This window comes from Vitis riparia, chromosome 13 (genome assembly GCF_004353265.1).
Source record: "Vitis riparia cultivar Riparia Gloire de Montpellier isolate 1030 chromosome 13, EGFV_Vit.rip_1.0, whole genome shotgun sequence".
NCBI lineage: Eukaryota > Viridiplantae > Streptophyta > Magnoliopsida > Vitales > Vitaceae > Vitis > Vitis riparia.
Genome location: NC_048443.1, coordinates 21,761,512 through 21,776,810, shown reverse-complemented (window position 1 = coordinate 21,776,810; position 15,299 = coordinate 21,761,512). Strand labels below are relative to the sequence as shown.

At 31.1% G+C, this 15,299-nt stretch overlaps 1 protein-coding gene across 1 annotated transcript; it reads right to left on the bottom strand.

Annotated features, from left to right (window-relative positions):
- Positions 1 to 1,172: 1,172 nt before the first annotated feature.
- Positions 1,173 to 13,813, bottom strand: LOC117928425 (acyl-CoA-binding domain-containing protein 4). The gene is given in 17 exon segments (XM_034848312.1): positions 1,173 to 1,715; positions 1,942 to 2,001; positions 2,093 to 2,413; positions 3,928 to 4,011; positions 4,721 to 4,809; positions 4,922 to 5,036; positions 8,446 to 8,572; positions 8,653 to 8,668; positions 8,671 to 8,791; positions 9,002 to 9,076; positions 9,176 to 9,229; positions 9,348 to 9,467; positions 9,546 to 9,623; positions 9,840 to 9,981; positions 10,080 to 10,131; positions 11,642 to 11,847; positions 13,809 to 13,813. Coding segments are annotated over 17 exon segments (1,839 nt in total). The 3' UTR covers positions 1,173 to 1,541.
- Positions 13,814 to 15,299: the final 1,486 nt, after the last annotated feature.

Here is a 15,299-nt window from a genome sequence, read left to right as displayed (position 1 = left end):
TCAATCATTGGATTAAAGGTTCTACTTCCTATTTAAACTCGAAGTTTTCATTTGAGAGCTTTGGAGAACACTAATAGCCATCACACAAATCCATTCTAAATGTGGGTATGTTTATTTTCTAACAAAATCCAACCCACTTTGAAGTTCAATTTTTTTTTTTTTGAACGGGTGTTTCTTAAAGTATGGACCGATTCATTTGGTTCTTCCATCCATTCTCTCTTCATGGTTATTAGGTTAAGGTAAAATTGATTTTCTTCTTATGTGGATTCAAAAAGAAGCTAAGATCAAGCTTAGTGTAACTCCAAGTATGCTCCAAAAGCAAGAATTTCGAAAAGGACTGGTGGACTTAAACTAAGTAAAACCTTGTACTTAGTTTTTGTTCTTCATAGTGGATGATTTCAATCACTTTCGTGGTTTTTTTTTTTTATCTCTATCTCTTTATTAGTTAATTTTCTTTGCATTTATTTGGTTAAGAAAATTACCTTGTGTTAATGAGTAGACTAGTAGAGAATTTGATCTAAAATTCGATTGCATAATCCTTGAAATGGTTTGATAGTTTGCAGCTTAGTCTTTGTTTGAAGTAAAGAATGTTTGGATTTGTGTTTAAAGTAGTCAGAAGTTGACAAAAATTCTTTTTGGAAATGTTGTTACATTTGCATGTAAATTGTATTGAAATATTATCAAGAGTATTAATACATCCATTCTTGCATATGATTTAGCATGATTGTGGAAAGAATTGGTAGAGTAAAATATAATATAAAAAATTCTGAGAGACAATCATTGTTAGGGAACCATTTTAAAACACCTATTAACCCTCCCCATCTAGGTGTAATCCATAATTGAGATTCATTCAAAATCGGTGTCAGAGCGGCCTTTGAAACAAAAATTATATTTGATATTTGAATCTCAAATATAAAACCACATTGAGAGGGTGCTTCTATTGGGAGACCATCCTTTTTAACCAACGAAAACTATTTTCATTAAAAAGTGAGAATATAATTTTTTTTTCAAAATACAAAACACAAAAAAAATGGAATATCGTTGAATTTGGTTAGTCTCTTCCTTAACTGTAGGATAGAGAAGGTAGACAAATTGAAATGCATACACACTTAGTCAAGCATGGAGAATCACATGATTGGTATGGTTCAAATGGTACCATAAACTCCCAATAATAAGTAAGAAGAACTAGAATCTTGTAATCAAAAGAACAATTACCATCATATAGCATGCAAAAAGATACTCAAACACAAATTACAACATGTAAGTAATTGTACGATTCCAAAAAGAAAAAAGGGCACAACTTGACTCAATAGACAAATAATTCCGCTACTCAGTTTAATCTCATCTCCTTAAAGCAACTTAATTTAGGTTGTAGATTCAGCAAATCTTGCAAGATTTTCTCCCTTTGTTTTTGATACTCTGAAACTTTGAGCACATATTGATCTGATTCTGAGAGATATTGCTTATTATTACAGTGGCTTGGGAAATAGGTAGGGCTGCTGAATGCCCATTTCAATGTAGATAAACTGACCTAGCAACTTTTATGTATTGGGTGTTCCAGCTATCCATCCCCACACACCACCAGAACCTTGTCTTTGAGCAGCTGCCACCTCCATATTACGTTCCAACATAGATTTCTGGCGCCGGAGTAATTGCACCTCATCCTCTATGGACTGCAAAGTCTCTAGCATCTTTTGCAGTTCTGCAATTTGTGCCTGAAAATCCCATCATCAAAGAATTCAACCATTCAATTCTAATAATTTGTTTTTAAAATATTTACATTGGATGACCTAAAGGAAGGTGAACCTCCAGGTCATTATTGGCATTTGGCATTCAATACCGGGCACAAAAGTGCAGAATAGTATCCAATTATTAACCAGAAAGAAGAAAATATTATATGCTAAATAAGTTAAATGGAAGAAGTATGAGGTAAAGGGAAACCTCCAGTTTTGAGCATCTTGATCTTTCCACTACCAGTTGACCTTGGACCGAATGGAGTTCCTGAAGGAAATTGGTAAAGAATCATGAAAATTTTGGCTATTAGATGATGAAAACAATGAGCTGTATAAGTCATTTGACAAATTGATAGTACCTTGGACAACTCAGCATAGGTACCATTGATGTCATCAATCTTTTCCTTGAGCCTAGAATTTTCTGCTTTGACTTCGGCAACTGAAGATTCCAAGACTTTATTTTCTTCTCTAATTGCATTGATTTCAATACTAAAATCCTGGGCAGAATTATTTTCTTTTACTCCCCCAAAGTTTGAATCTTCTGTTTCAATGAAATCCAACTTTTCAGATTTGGCCAAGGCATATGCAGCAGTAACAGAAGCTGCTGCAGCAGCTGCTGCGGGTGACTGAAATATCTTGGGGCGTGTTGAGTCTGTTGGCTTGGGTTTCATAATGAATACCTGGAATTAAAGGACATAAACATTTGAGGACAAGTTACCATGAAAAAGTGCCATGGCCTATCATCTAAAGAAATGAACAATGGTGAAGGCATGCCACAAGCTATCTGTAAAGAGGACACTGGTTGACACTGGAAAATCCCAAGTAAAGCAATCATCAGGGGATCAATTCCAATTTGTGATAACTCCAAACATTATAGTATTGAGTTCAATATGTTTCTGATGCCAAACAATTTATGCCACATCCATTTCATGACAAAGAAGAATATAAATTACAATCTTCTCTCAGATTTTTCAATAGTTGGGACCTGAAAAAAGAAACACCTCCACTCAACTAGAGCTTTATAGAAGCTACAAAACTATTTCGCTTAGTTAAGGTGAGTTTGACCATTTTTAGGAGCCAAAACAGCACAAGTCACAAGATTTAAAATTTTCTTGTTCTTTTTCTCCTCAATTTTCTTGGCAATTAAACCAAAGGGTGAACGACAGTTCTTGTCATTAGCATCTCTGTGTAGTCCAAAGTGATCATGTGGATCGAACACCCCCATATACTCATTTTTTCTGCTGCTGATGCCATAACACACTAATCATAAATAAGTCTTTCATTGAAATACTAAATAAATAAATGAAATAATTTAAATACTATTGAAAGTACAAACGGAATTACTCAGGGTCTGTTTGGAAACTTTTCTTGAAAATAGTTTTCTATTCTTTAGATCAAACAACAGTTTTCTAACTCAGAAAACACGTTTGCCAAATTTTGGACAAAAAAAAAGGTTTTTTGAGGATGTATTCAGAAAACAAGTTTTTTTAGAACAAATTTAAGGTGTTTTTAGTTGCTTTTGCAGAGAATTCTATACAACAGTTAAAATATAAAAAACATTTTGGAAACTTTTATATTGCATATAATGTACAATATCTTCATAAAGAATAAGTGGAGAAAATTATTTATCATGTTTGAATTCCTAAACAGAATTTCACTTCCAAAAACAACAGAGAACTATTTTTAAGAACTGTTCTCAAAAACTGTATTTTGATAACTGTTATTGAAAATGTTCCCAAATGATCTTTCAATTTCTGGAAGATATCTCTACATGGCCTACTCAAAAGAAAACATAAAATATTATAAAAAAAATTAAAAATAGCAAACTGTAAAGTTGTATGGAGTTTGATGAGGAGGTCAATGACCTATTTTGCTTCTGTCATTCAAATAGCACATAAGTTTTGAAGAATGTGTCTTCCACTAATTAAACACTCGCTATTTTATATGATCAACAGAAATCAAGCACAGCAAAATCTTCTAATGGGAATTAAGAACAAGATTCAAGTAAAGAATTGATGCAATATTAACAACTTCAACACAATAATGAAACTTTTCACTTCACATTTTTTTGCCACAATCAGACGAAAATTGGAAATGCACCCACAAGTACAACCTTAATAGATAAAAATAAAATAAAAAATAAAAAATGGATAAATTTAAGTTAATTATATTGAACAGGTTTTATAACACGTACCTCATTATTATACTTGCCATTGTAGCCACCAAAAGTGACCAAATGCTTCTCTCCATTGACTGATGCTGAGCAAACATTGAGGCCCTGTTTTCAAGTTTAGGCTTAATATACTAATATATATATGTATATATTATATACTTGCTATTCAGGTATATGACAGCAGATATCCATGTATACAACATAGCAGTAAATTAGACTTTCTGAAATCAAATTGAACATCATCAAAATGTGGTCCTTTTGTATACAAATTTGGAGCACATACCAAGGATAGATGCTTGGAATTGTTCCACAAAAGAATCTCTATTCTCCAATTTTGACATTTGTTAATGTTTATATTACATTGCACTCAACTTAGCAAAATCCAGGCTACTATTAATATGAACTAGAAACAAAATATAAAACATAGATAAGCTTGTATAATTTCAGGATTGAACAAATCATTTATTTCCCTTATAATAAGATTAGTTCAAAAGGGTTGGAGCCGGTAAAGAAGCAAAGCTAAAGGCTTAAAGCAACAGTTTGGCGCCAGCATCATTTATATATGTAGATATACAACATCCATCAGAAAACTGACATATCAATATCATTCATTACATGGAACAAAATTGACATGGCATCCCAACATGAAAATGGCATAATTGATCAGTTGGATATTGCACAAAAAAATTATGGAAACAGAAAGCTGGAACTAACAACTAATAATTATAAAATGCTCTCTGATGCTCAGACTATGAGTTCCTAATTATTCAAATGCTTAAAATAATGTAGACTGGAAAAGACACAAAATGGATACCTCACTAGCAAGAGGATCCCTTTCCTTGACCCTTGTCAACACTGACCAGCCAAGCTTAGACATATTAAACACAAGGGTTTCTGGGGTACCTGTACACAAAATTTGAGTCTATAAATACCACCAACATATGTATAGATAAACACCAAACAAAATTGCATCACATACCAGAATAAAATATAAATATTGCAACTTTCTACATACCACTTCTATTATCTCCACCACCAACAATATACCAGTTTTCATCAATGGTTGTACCAGCATGCCCTGCCCTAGGAGTCACCAAATCGCCTTGGATTTGTGGCTGGGACCACTCCATCTGCAATGGAGGAAGATCTTATCATGTTGAACAGTGGTGTAAAACCAAAAATTTAAATATTCTTTAGGGTTGGTGAGCACTTTAGCTATATGATTCATGATGCTTCATTCAGCAAGGACTAGAAAACAAATTCATTGCCCTCCAAAATGATTTTCAAGCCTAAGGTCTCTCACAAGATTATGGTTTTGGCTTTGTTAGTAGCACATAATAAAGTTTATTCCAATGACATGCATCAAATTAGAAGACCAAGAAACCTCTTTCCCTGAATACTCATGCCATATAAAAGGAGCAACAAGATAACCAGTTCTGTTTGGGTGTCCATTAACAAAATATTTTACAGCATTCCACTTTGATCCATAACGAGGGAACTGAGAACAGTGCTTTCTAGAGGTATTCTTCCTCACTGCACATTTCTAAGAAGTACCCTTTAGGTTGAATGAAATGAAGTTGTGACAAGAACACTTCAAGAAATTTAGGCCAAGTCAGGATAAAACGATTTTCAAGTATCATTTAGGCTTATTCTAAACCAGCAGGGATAGGAAATGTGATTCAAGATGAGGTTCTTGCCTCTAGAATGGACGTGAACTTCAAGTAGACTCAAAATTCCTTGAATCACGAGGTTACTTTCCTAGAAAAAGAGACACACTGCATCTTGAGGGCTCTAGGAGAGGCATTTTACCCTCCTTAGTCATATTTATCTTTGAGTGGTTAAAGCTATTTCCCATTATTTCCTTCTCTATCTTTGCTCTCTTGTAAGATGCTATCCTCTCTTATAGATCTAATCTCTTTCTAATAAATTTGGGTTTTCTATCAGAAGTGGATCTCTATTAGCTCAAATAAATTATCTGTTCTATTGTCTTGTCAAGGTTTGCAGAGAAAGTAATATATTATGTACCCCAAATGAAGATTACATAAAAAAATTTGCCAAAAAGTGATTTTTTGAAGAACAAATATTTTAGTACAAGTTCCAAAATATTGGCTAGTGGAACATAGAAATAAAATAATCCTGTTTCCTACTTGTCCTAAATACCACAGGGAAAATCCAAAATCCCACAGGACAAAAGACAAACATAGAGGAAAAATTCTGAAAACATGAAGACTTTTTATTCTATTTTATTTTATTTAAGTGAATGATGCAATCATTAGTTAAAGATGGTGAAAACATACTTTAAAGCCTAAATTTCTTGAAATGAAACAGATCAAAAGCCTCCTGCTAGAATTTAGTTTGTCTCAAGAAGATAGAGCCAAAGACCAATTCAACAAAAATAAAAAATAAAATGCCTCCTCTTGGTCCTGCTTTTCATAAGTTCTATAACAAGATAAAACCTTACTGAATCATGGTTCAAAGTCACGATATTGGTCATTAACTTGGAGGGTCCTAAGGCACATTAGTCTCATTCTTGGATTGGTATAAGAAGATACGCAAAATATGTTAATTAAAGAACTTCAAAATTTTTAAGAGAATTGTTGAAATTATCACAAAAATAAATACAATCACATAACTTAAAAAATTAATAAATATATATATAGAGAGAGAACATTATCCATATGGTGATGGAAGCATGTTGGAATAGATTTAAAACATTTTTATTTATCACCTCATACTAAATATTAGATAAAAATAGTAATATATATATATATAGAAATAAATTTGTTTCAATTAAATATTTTAAAATTTAAAAAAAAAATATTTTTAACCATTAAAAAAATAACCATGAATCACCTTTAAAAATATAAATATCATTTTTCCCATCAAATATATTATAAATAAAACTACTATAAAAAAATAAAAAAAATAAAGAAAAGATTTTTATCATTTTTATTTTCATTTGCATAAACAAATTTTAATATATCTATATATATATATATATATATATATATATATATTAGTACTTCTATCCATTAATTTTAAATTTTTATATTCCATTTACTTTACATAAACCTAGATATTTATAATCCAATCAAAAACCTCTCTCCCATTTCCCTCCACTGCAACCATTCCCCTATCCATCAGAAAATCCTCTCTCTCGTTTCTCTACAACATACCTATTTCTGCAAAATACCCCTTTCATCATCTCTACACAATACACATTCACCCTCAGCAGACAACTTCTCACAGCATCTCTCCACAATACCCATTTCTCACATCTCTCCACAGTACCCATTTCTTTGAAAAATACTCATTTCACCTCTCAGCGACAACTTCTCACATAATCTCGATGGTTTGAAGGCATTAAATTGGAGATAGATCAGCCATATGAGAATGGAAAAGCTTAGGTCTGAAGAATGAAGATGCAAATCAAGACTCAAGCTCTGAACCTTCCTTCCAAAGTTCTTCATTTTGGTGGTTTTCTATTTCTCCATTGATTTTGACTCGATTATCGGTTTAGTACCAGTCATGGCTGAGGCGGATACAACTTGGCCGAGGCCAAGATTTTGCACCTTGTTAGTATGACCTTAGCCCTTAATTCACTCTAACACCAAGCATAAAACACAAATAGCATCACTAAAATTAGGTAAATAGCATGAATACTAACACAACAATATCTTTGAATGATAACCACTTCACCACCTTTCTTGAGTCAAGATAACTCAAATTCAGATTTGGCCCCATCAGATGCCCAACAAACCTGTACACTATTCCTTTCTTTGACCTTTCAAACCAATCAATACACTATATATTAGCCTCAAAGAGATTACACAAACCTCGGCTACTGGCCTAATCATTGTCCACATGAAAACAAAAGCTTAAGAACATAAATCAGCATCATGCACTCTCATCATAAAATAAGCTCCCCATCCTTGGATGTCAATAATATGGTGAAGTTAGTTAACATAGCAAAAAATTTCCCATGTGAAGTGCTGCGAAGAAAGCCCAAATCAAAACCCCCTTGCATAAATTTTTTAATAGAAGAAATTTGAGATATATGTGAATAAAGTAACCAATTATATTTGCTGTGACAGTTTCAAGTTCAACCGGAATGACGGACCCATAAAGTTTGCATTTAAGTGGAAAAATATTTATCTTATTAAATGGATGCTGACCCACATACCTTAAATTCAATAATCACACCAGAAATTCATAAGAGAAGCACCATAATCAGACAACACAATGGATCTTGTTAACTACTTTACACTTGATAGATGTATGTTGACAATCATTAACAAGAATGAAAAAAGAAAAAAAGATAGCCGCTTCTTTTGGGACAGATGTAAATTGTATGATCCTGCCTATCGAAGCATTACATACACAAAAATACCAAAAAAGGAATTCAGGCAGTTTAATTTTGATCAGGACTTAACAAACCACTACTCAACCAAGAAATTGAAACACATTAACATTCAGCTTATATGCTAAACTACAATTCAATTAAAGAACAAAACAAATTCCAAAAAGTTAAACACTTACAGTTTGCAAATCTAGTATGTGAAGATCATTGAAAAATATTGAATGCGAACAACCGCCAAAAATGAGAAGGTAGCGCTCCGCATGCACTGCAGCTGTGTGATCAAATCTGGGAGCTGGAGGTGTCTGCCTATCAAAACACAAGAAAATGAAGCAGAACCCTTCTGAAAGCAAGTTTGTGACTTCTCATAAAGTAAATTAGATACTTACGTAGCCTCCACCACATCCAAGTCATTGTATCTAGATCAAGAACATGGACATCATTCAGCAGATGTCTGCTCCTATCTTCTCCACCAAACATTATCAATCTAGAGCCAACCAGTGTTACAGATTGTCCCCCACGAGCCACCTGGAAAATACTCCATAATCATACTAACCATCAATTCCATTAGCCAACAAACACTAATACAACTGCAAATATAAATAGGAAGAAAAGTAGATTGAGATAGTCATTCTCCCATCTAAAAGATTGCAAGAGAGAGAGAAAGAAGAAACAATAAAATGATTTTGAGAAGCCCTAAGCCTAAGGACAAAAAGTCAAACTACATCAGTTAGTTACCGGAACTTTTCCTGAGGTCTTGATAACACCGCACTGTTGTGTTTCGAGATCAATAGCCCTCACTGCAAGCAGTTTGTTAAACATGAGAAAAGGTTCAAAAGAAAATCACGTAATTTCTTATCCAGTGGGACTAAGAGCAAAGTGGCTCTACAATAAGCTAACCTGTTACACCATCAAAGAATTCTTTGAATGACCACCAAGGATAAGAAGTTTGTTTCCCCACTTAATCTGCCAAAATTAAAATTGTCTAAATGGTTATAAGTGCCATCATTATATGAACAAATTAAACTCATACAAAAGTAGAATTTAAGGATGTAAAAAAAAAAAAAAAAAATGGAACTTTTACCATACTGTGACCAGAGGTGGCTGGAAAAACTTCCTGTAAGTTATTTTCTTCAACTTTATCAGCATTCGATTCCATTTTCAGTTTTAGAGCAGACCATGCCAAACTTCTAAGATCAAAGACCTGAAACATAGCATCATTATCACAGGACCCACAAGAAAGGACTTCAGTTGACACCAGAAGAACAGGTAAATTGAATACCTGAACATCAGATAGATACCGACCATTACGACTTCCACCAGAAATATACAGTTTTTCATCAACCACTGCTGCAGCATGCTACAAATGTAATGATAAAATGGCATGGTAAGTATCTTACCTATAAATAGAGCAAAAGTTAAAAAATGTTCTTAACAAATTCATTAAGCAAATGAGATTGGCGAGTTTTGGTCCAAAGCCCTAGAAACAAGAAAAGTACAAATAAAGCAAATGCCAAAACTAGCAAGAGTACTTGCACAGATCAAAAAACAGAGTAATTTTTTAAAAGAGCACAACCTTGTAGCGAGCTGACGGTCTGGGACCTGATACAGGGAGTCGTAACCACTGGTCATATTCCAATTCTGAATGCCAATTGTCAATATCCATATCTTTCTTAATATCTTTTGTTCCAATATCAAGTATTTGTAGGACACTAAGTCTGTTGGTTCAGCTTGATAACTATTATCTGCAACAAGAGAGTAACAGAATGCAAAGAAATTATGAAGTAGAGCAATCATAAAGTCTATTGCTGATTACAGCATCAGGGGTGCATTAGAAGAAAATGTCACCCGGTTCAATTGCAGTGACACTAAAACAATGTCCACAAAAATATTGAAGAACACTCTAGAGCTACAGGATAGAACTCACTGAAATTTGAAAGAATAACAGGGAAGATTATTATAAAGAAGTATTGTTACTATTAGAAACCAAAGAATGAATGCAGTCATCAGAGAGAAGAGATAGCACCAATCAAGAGCAAGAACAGAGAAATCCTGATAAAAATAATTTAGGGATCTGCCGTGAAAGCCATTGACTACAAAAACACGTGATGTGAGTCAATGGGCAAGAATGTCCACCAAGCGATGAGAAACAACTTAATGGCCTGTGTTCAACAAAGATGCAAACCTAATAGTATGGCCAAATCCAAGAAGTTGGAATAAGACTGTCAATTGAATAGAGTTGTACCATCAACAATCTAAGGGCAATAAGGTTAGCCATGGAAATTGAATGGCTCAAATTATACTATACATCATTTGGAGCTCCAAATTCACCATTCCTTGAAGAAAAATGATACCCATCATGGTACAGGATCAGTCATAAAATTTTATGAAATCTCGTTATTCAATTTTCTGTGATCATTTGTCACAGTGACAGACATTTTTCTAATTACTTTGTCAATATTTTTTATAATGATGGATTTGCACACAAAGTTATAGATAGAATGTATTAAAAAAATTCAATTTCCCTACCATCCAATGTGGCCAAAGTGATTTCAAGAATTATTAGGAGGAAAGCATATTATGAATATATTTTAAAACTCTGATCCCATTCATGGGCAATAACCTATATCAACTTTTCCTTTAAAACTCAATTAAATTCTTTTTTTTTTCTCCCTTTTTTCCTCTTTTTCTCTCTTTTTGTTTTTGGGTCTAACACCTCTTGTTTCCAATATTAAACTCATAGATGAGTCCATTTTAGGAATCAACAAACTTTAGTAGTTCATGCATAATGAGCTAAATCAAACATTTCCACAAAGTTAATGCTAATATTTCAAGTCTGTTGGATTTGCATAAATAACAACTTTTCAAAACTCCTTATCAAATTGCTACAACTGCAACTACTATATATGTTTGACTGCCGACAAAATACATGAAAATAAAAAAATAAGAAAAATCTAAAATTTAACATCTTAATTCCCATTCGTCTACTCCTAACAAACGAAAAATCTCAACTCACCCGAGCCTAATACAACCAAACATCACCCAGTCCAAACAGTTGTCATTGCTATTAATATGTCGCTGAGAAATGAAACAAACTTCAAATCTTACAATTCCATTAGCCACTCAACTGAATCCAAACCATTGTAAAGCATAAGAAATTCCATTTCCTTCTCTTCCCTGAGTTTCTGAGGGACCAAACTGAGACTTAATGCAATTACCTCAAAGAATTCATTTAAATACACGCAACGGATTCTACCAATTGACCTTTGCAACGATTATCGCTCAGAGATTCAGATCTAAGTTTCAAATTCAACAACGAAATGTCGAACAAAATTCAAACTTGAAGTGGATAGATTGAGGCAACAGAGTAACCAGTACCTGAATTTTTCAAAATTTTGGGGAGATCAGCGCCGTCGAATCCGATCGGACTGAGATTTGACGGCAGAGAATCGGATCCGAATGCCAATGTGGCAAGATCGGATTGTCTCGGTGGTCCGACAAACGACGGATCTTCACCGTCGATCACTTTGTGCGCTGTCTTGGTACGGACAAAATAAACCGAAAGCTCAAGGTCGTTCTCTATGCTGGACCAATGTTATATGCAATAAGCTGAATATAAAATAATTGGACTTCAGCAAGTCCACATATATTCAAACATTTGCAAAGCCCAAAACTTAGCCCAGCCCATCAAACTAAAAATGGCTCACAAGTCACACCAAAAAAATTGAAATTAGGTGTGTAAATAACTTCAATTCCGTTGGTTTTTGAGTAAAAAATGAATTCAACCAACATGGTTAGTTTATATATGATAAAAATTGAATCAACCAAATTTTAAATGAAAAATTGAAACAAACAAGTCTTTAAGTACAATTTGGTTCGATTTTCTCGTTAATAGGTTTTGATACAACTTAATGGTTTTTTAGTCTTTAACTCAATTTTAGATTTGTTTTTGTTTTAAACCTAAAATCTATTAATATAAATTTATATTAGAGCATAAGTCTAATTTGTTTTTTAAATTAATTCAAATCAACTTGGATTTGATATTAAAAATATATTAAATATATTTACAATTAATTTAATCATAATATACAATAAAAAAATTTAATTTAATAGAATTTCATATATAAAAAATTATCAAATATCAAACAATTATATATAAGTTTTAAATTGTCAATTTGGTTCGGTTTATATCAATTATGAGACAAGAAAGTGGAAACCCAAACCAATAAGATCGATTTTCAAAATTCTCAAATTGAATCAATTTTTTTATTAATGAAAATCGAATCAATATGATCAGATTTGGTTATTTGGATTAGTTTGTTGGTTTTTTTTTTTTGCATAGACCCATAATGACAATCATTTTCACCAAATAGAATTTTAATTAAGCTTTGAGATCCACAGATAAAATTTCAAAGCAAATATAAAGATCAAATTAGTGGAATATGATATAAGATGAGATAACATATCTTATTTCATGTTAAACAATAATGGAATAAAATAAAGTATCTTATGGGTTATAAATTTATTCTTTTCATCCATTTTTTTTTTCATTTTCTTAATTTTTGTATTACTCATTTTTTAAAATAAAATTTTATTAAAAAATAAATTTGTAATTCACAACATAAAATAGTATTAAATATGTGATAACCTATCTACAAAATATAAGTTTTAGACGCTTATATTATAAAGGTAATAGATTTTAAATTTGATTAAAAATTTTAAGATATTAAAAAAAATTAATACCAAGTTTATAGTTTTTGCATAAAAGTTTTTTCTTTTTATATAGAAGTTTTTATTTTTAAAAACAAAAAACAGAAAGTATATTCAAACTAAGCTTAAATTACAAATTATGGAATGATTTCTAAAGAAACATTAAAATTTAGAGAGATTTCAAGTGTATTTAGCGGTGTTTTTAAAAAATGCTATTAAAAAAAAGTGTTTGGTAAAATTTAGAAAACACTTTTAAAATTTTAAAAAATCACTTTTATAGTGTTTTTTTGGATAAACATTTTATAATTAATTCTCCTAAAAATATTTTCAAAAATAATATGTTCACTAAAAACACTTTCACTTAAAACATTTTTCGACCTGCTCTTCGTACCTTTTTTAATAAAAAATATTGGAATGCAATATGAATTTTATTTTAAATAAATATTGAACATATGCATAATATAAGATATCCAATTCCATATTTTTAAACAAATATTGAAATACAATATATTTTTCAATTTATTTTTTATTTATTCTACAAACTAAATATTAATATGATATAATATCTTTTATTAAAAGTAATATTATAAGATATCATTTTCATAGGATATAATATAAGTTCAAATTTCATAATTATCAAAAAATAATTCGGGTTTTTCATTTGAATAATAATTTTATTTCACATGAAACACATGCATAGGCCATAGTGGTAATAATAATAATAATAATAATAATAGACATATTATTATTATTATTAACATTTCATAATTATAAACAAATAATTCGTGTTTTTCATTTGAATAATATTTTTATTTCACATGAAACACATGCATACGTCATAGTGGTAATAATAATAATAATAGACATATTATTATTATTATTATTATTATTATTATTATTCATCATAAATCAGCTTAATTATTTTGAAAATAAAAAAAATATTAATTAATTATGTCAATTTCAAATGATCAATTGGCAAACAGTAAATTTTGGTGTTTAATTATTTTGAAAATAAATAAAAAAATATTAATTAATTATGTCAATTTCAAATGATCAATTAGGCAAACAGTCAATTTTGGTGTCAAAACAAGTTGGAAAGATAATTTTATATTCAGTTGCATTTTTTGTATTAATTATTTTAGAACATTTATATTATCATTATTTTTAAATAAAAAACAAATCGGAAAGCATTCTTGTGATATAAAATTTCAAATGTCATGCATGTATCAACAAAGAAGATTTTCAAAGATAAACCATTTACAAATAAATTTGAATTCATAATATATCTATTGCCTAAAATGCATAAACTAAAGGGAAAATCACTATACAGGGTAGGATACGGGTGATAATGACCCCAAAGGGTCATCAACTTTGATAAGTCTTCAAAAATATTTTAAAATATAAAAACTCAAATATATCCTTGTACTTTTCATTTTAAAGTTAAGCATATCTCTAGTTTGTCTTTTCTCTATTTTTTTCTTTTCTAATTATTATTATTATTATTATTATTATTATCATCATCATCATCATCATCATCATCATCATCAATAATCTATCAAATAAGAACAATATTGTTAGCTCAAGGGTTTTTCAAATCGTGTTTTGATGATAACAAATCATAATTAAGTTGTTAATCGTTTTAAATTAAAAAAAATTTCAAGTGCTAGTTTAAAAATTTATTAAATGACTCAATAGATGTAAGATCAAAACATATAGAAGACCTTTTAATCCTAGAAAACATTTGTAAAATGAATGCATGGATGCACTTAGGATTTTCATATATTTTCATATATTTTTAAAAACGCAGTTTATCCATTAAAGTTACATTTTCATTAAAACCTGAATTTTAACATATGAACCTTAGGCAAATCATTTCAAAATTGTCATAGTCATTGACCTAAAGACTTTGCCTAAGTGTTAGAAGTGAAAAGACCAAAAAAGGATAAGTTTTCGGATAAAAAATGGTGAACAAGCATTAATCAATCGACTCAACTGGTTAGGGTATTGGTCAATCGGTTATATCACCTCGATCTAGAGATCGAGATATGCAAAAAAAATTTCTCTCTTCCAGTAGCCTTTCATTCTCGATCGATGGTTATGTCTTCCCGATTGAGGTTTGGTCGAGGTTCAATTGAGGCCTAATGGTCACCTGTCATGCATTTATTACCCAACTGCTAGTCAATCGGTTGACCCCCAACTCGACCAATCAAAACTACTTTTTGGCATTTTGGTTCCCGATGCCAGAAACCTATAAATTAAGAATTCCACTTCATTTATGAGTATAAGAACACATACTTTTATTTGTTTACCTATCTGTCATGGACTA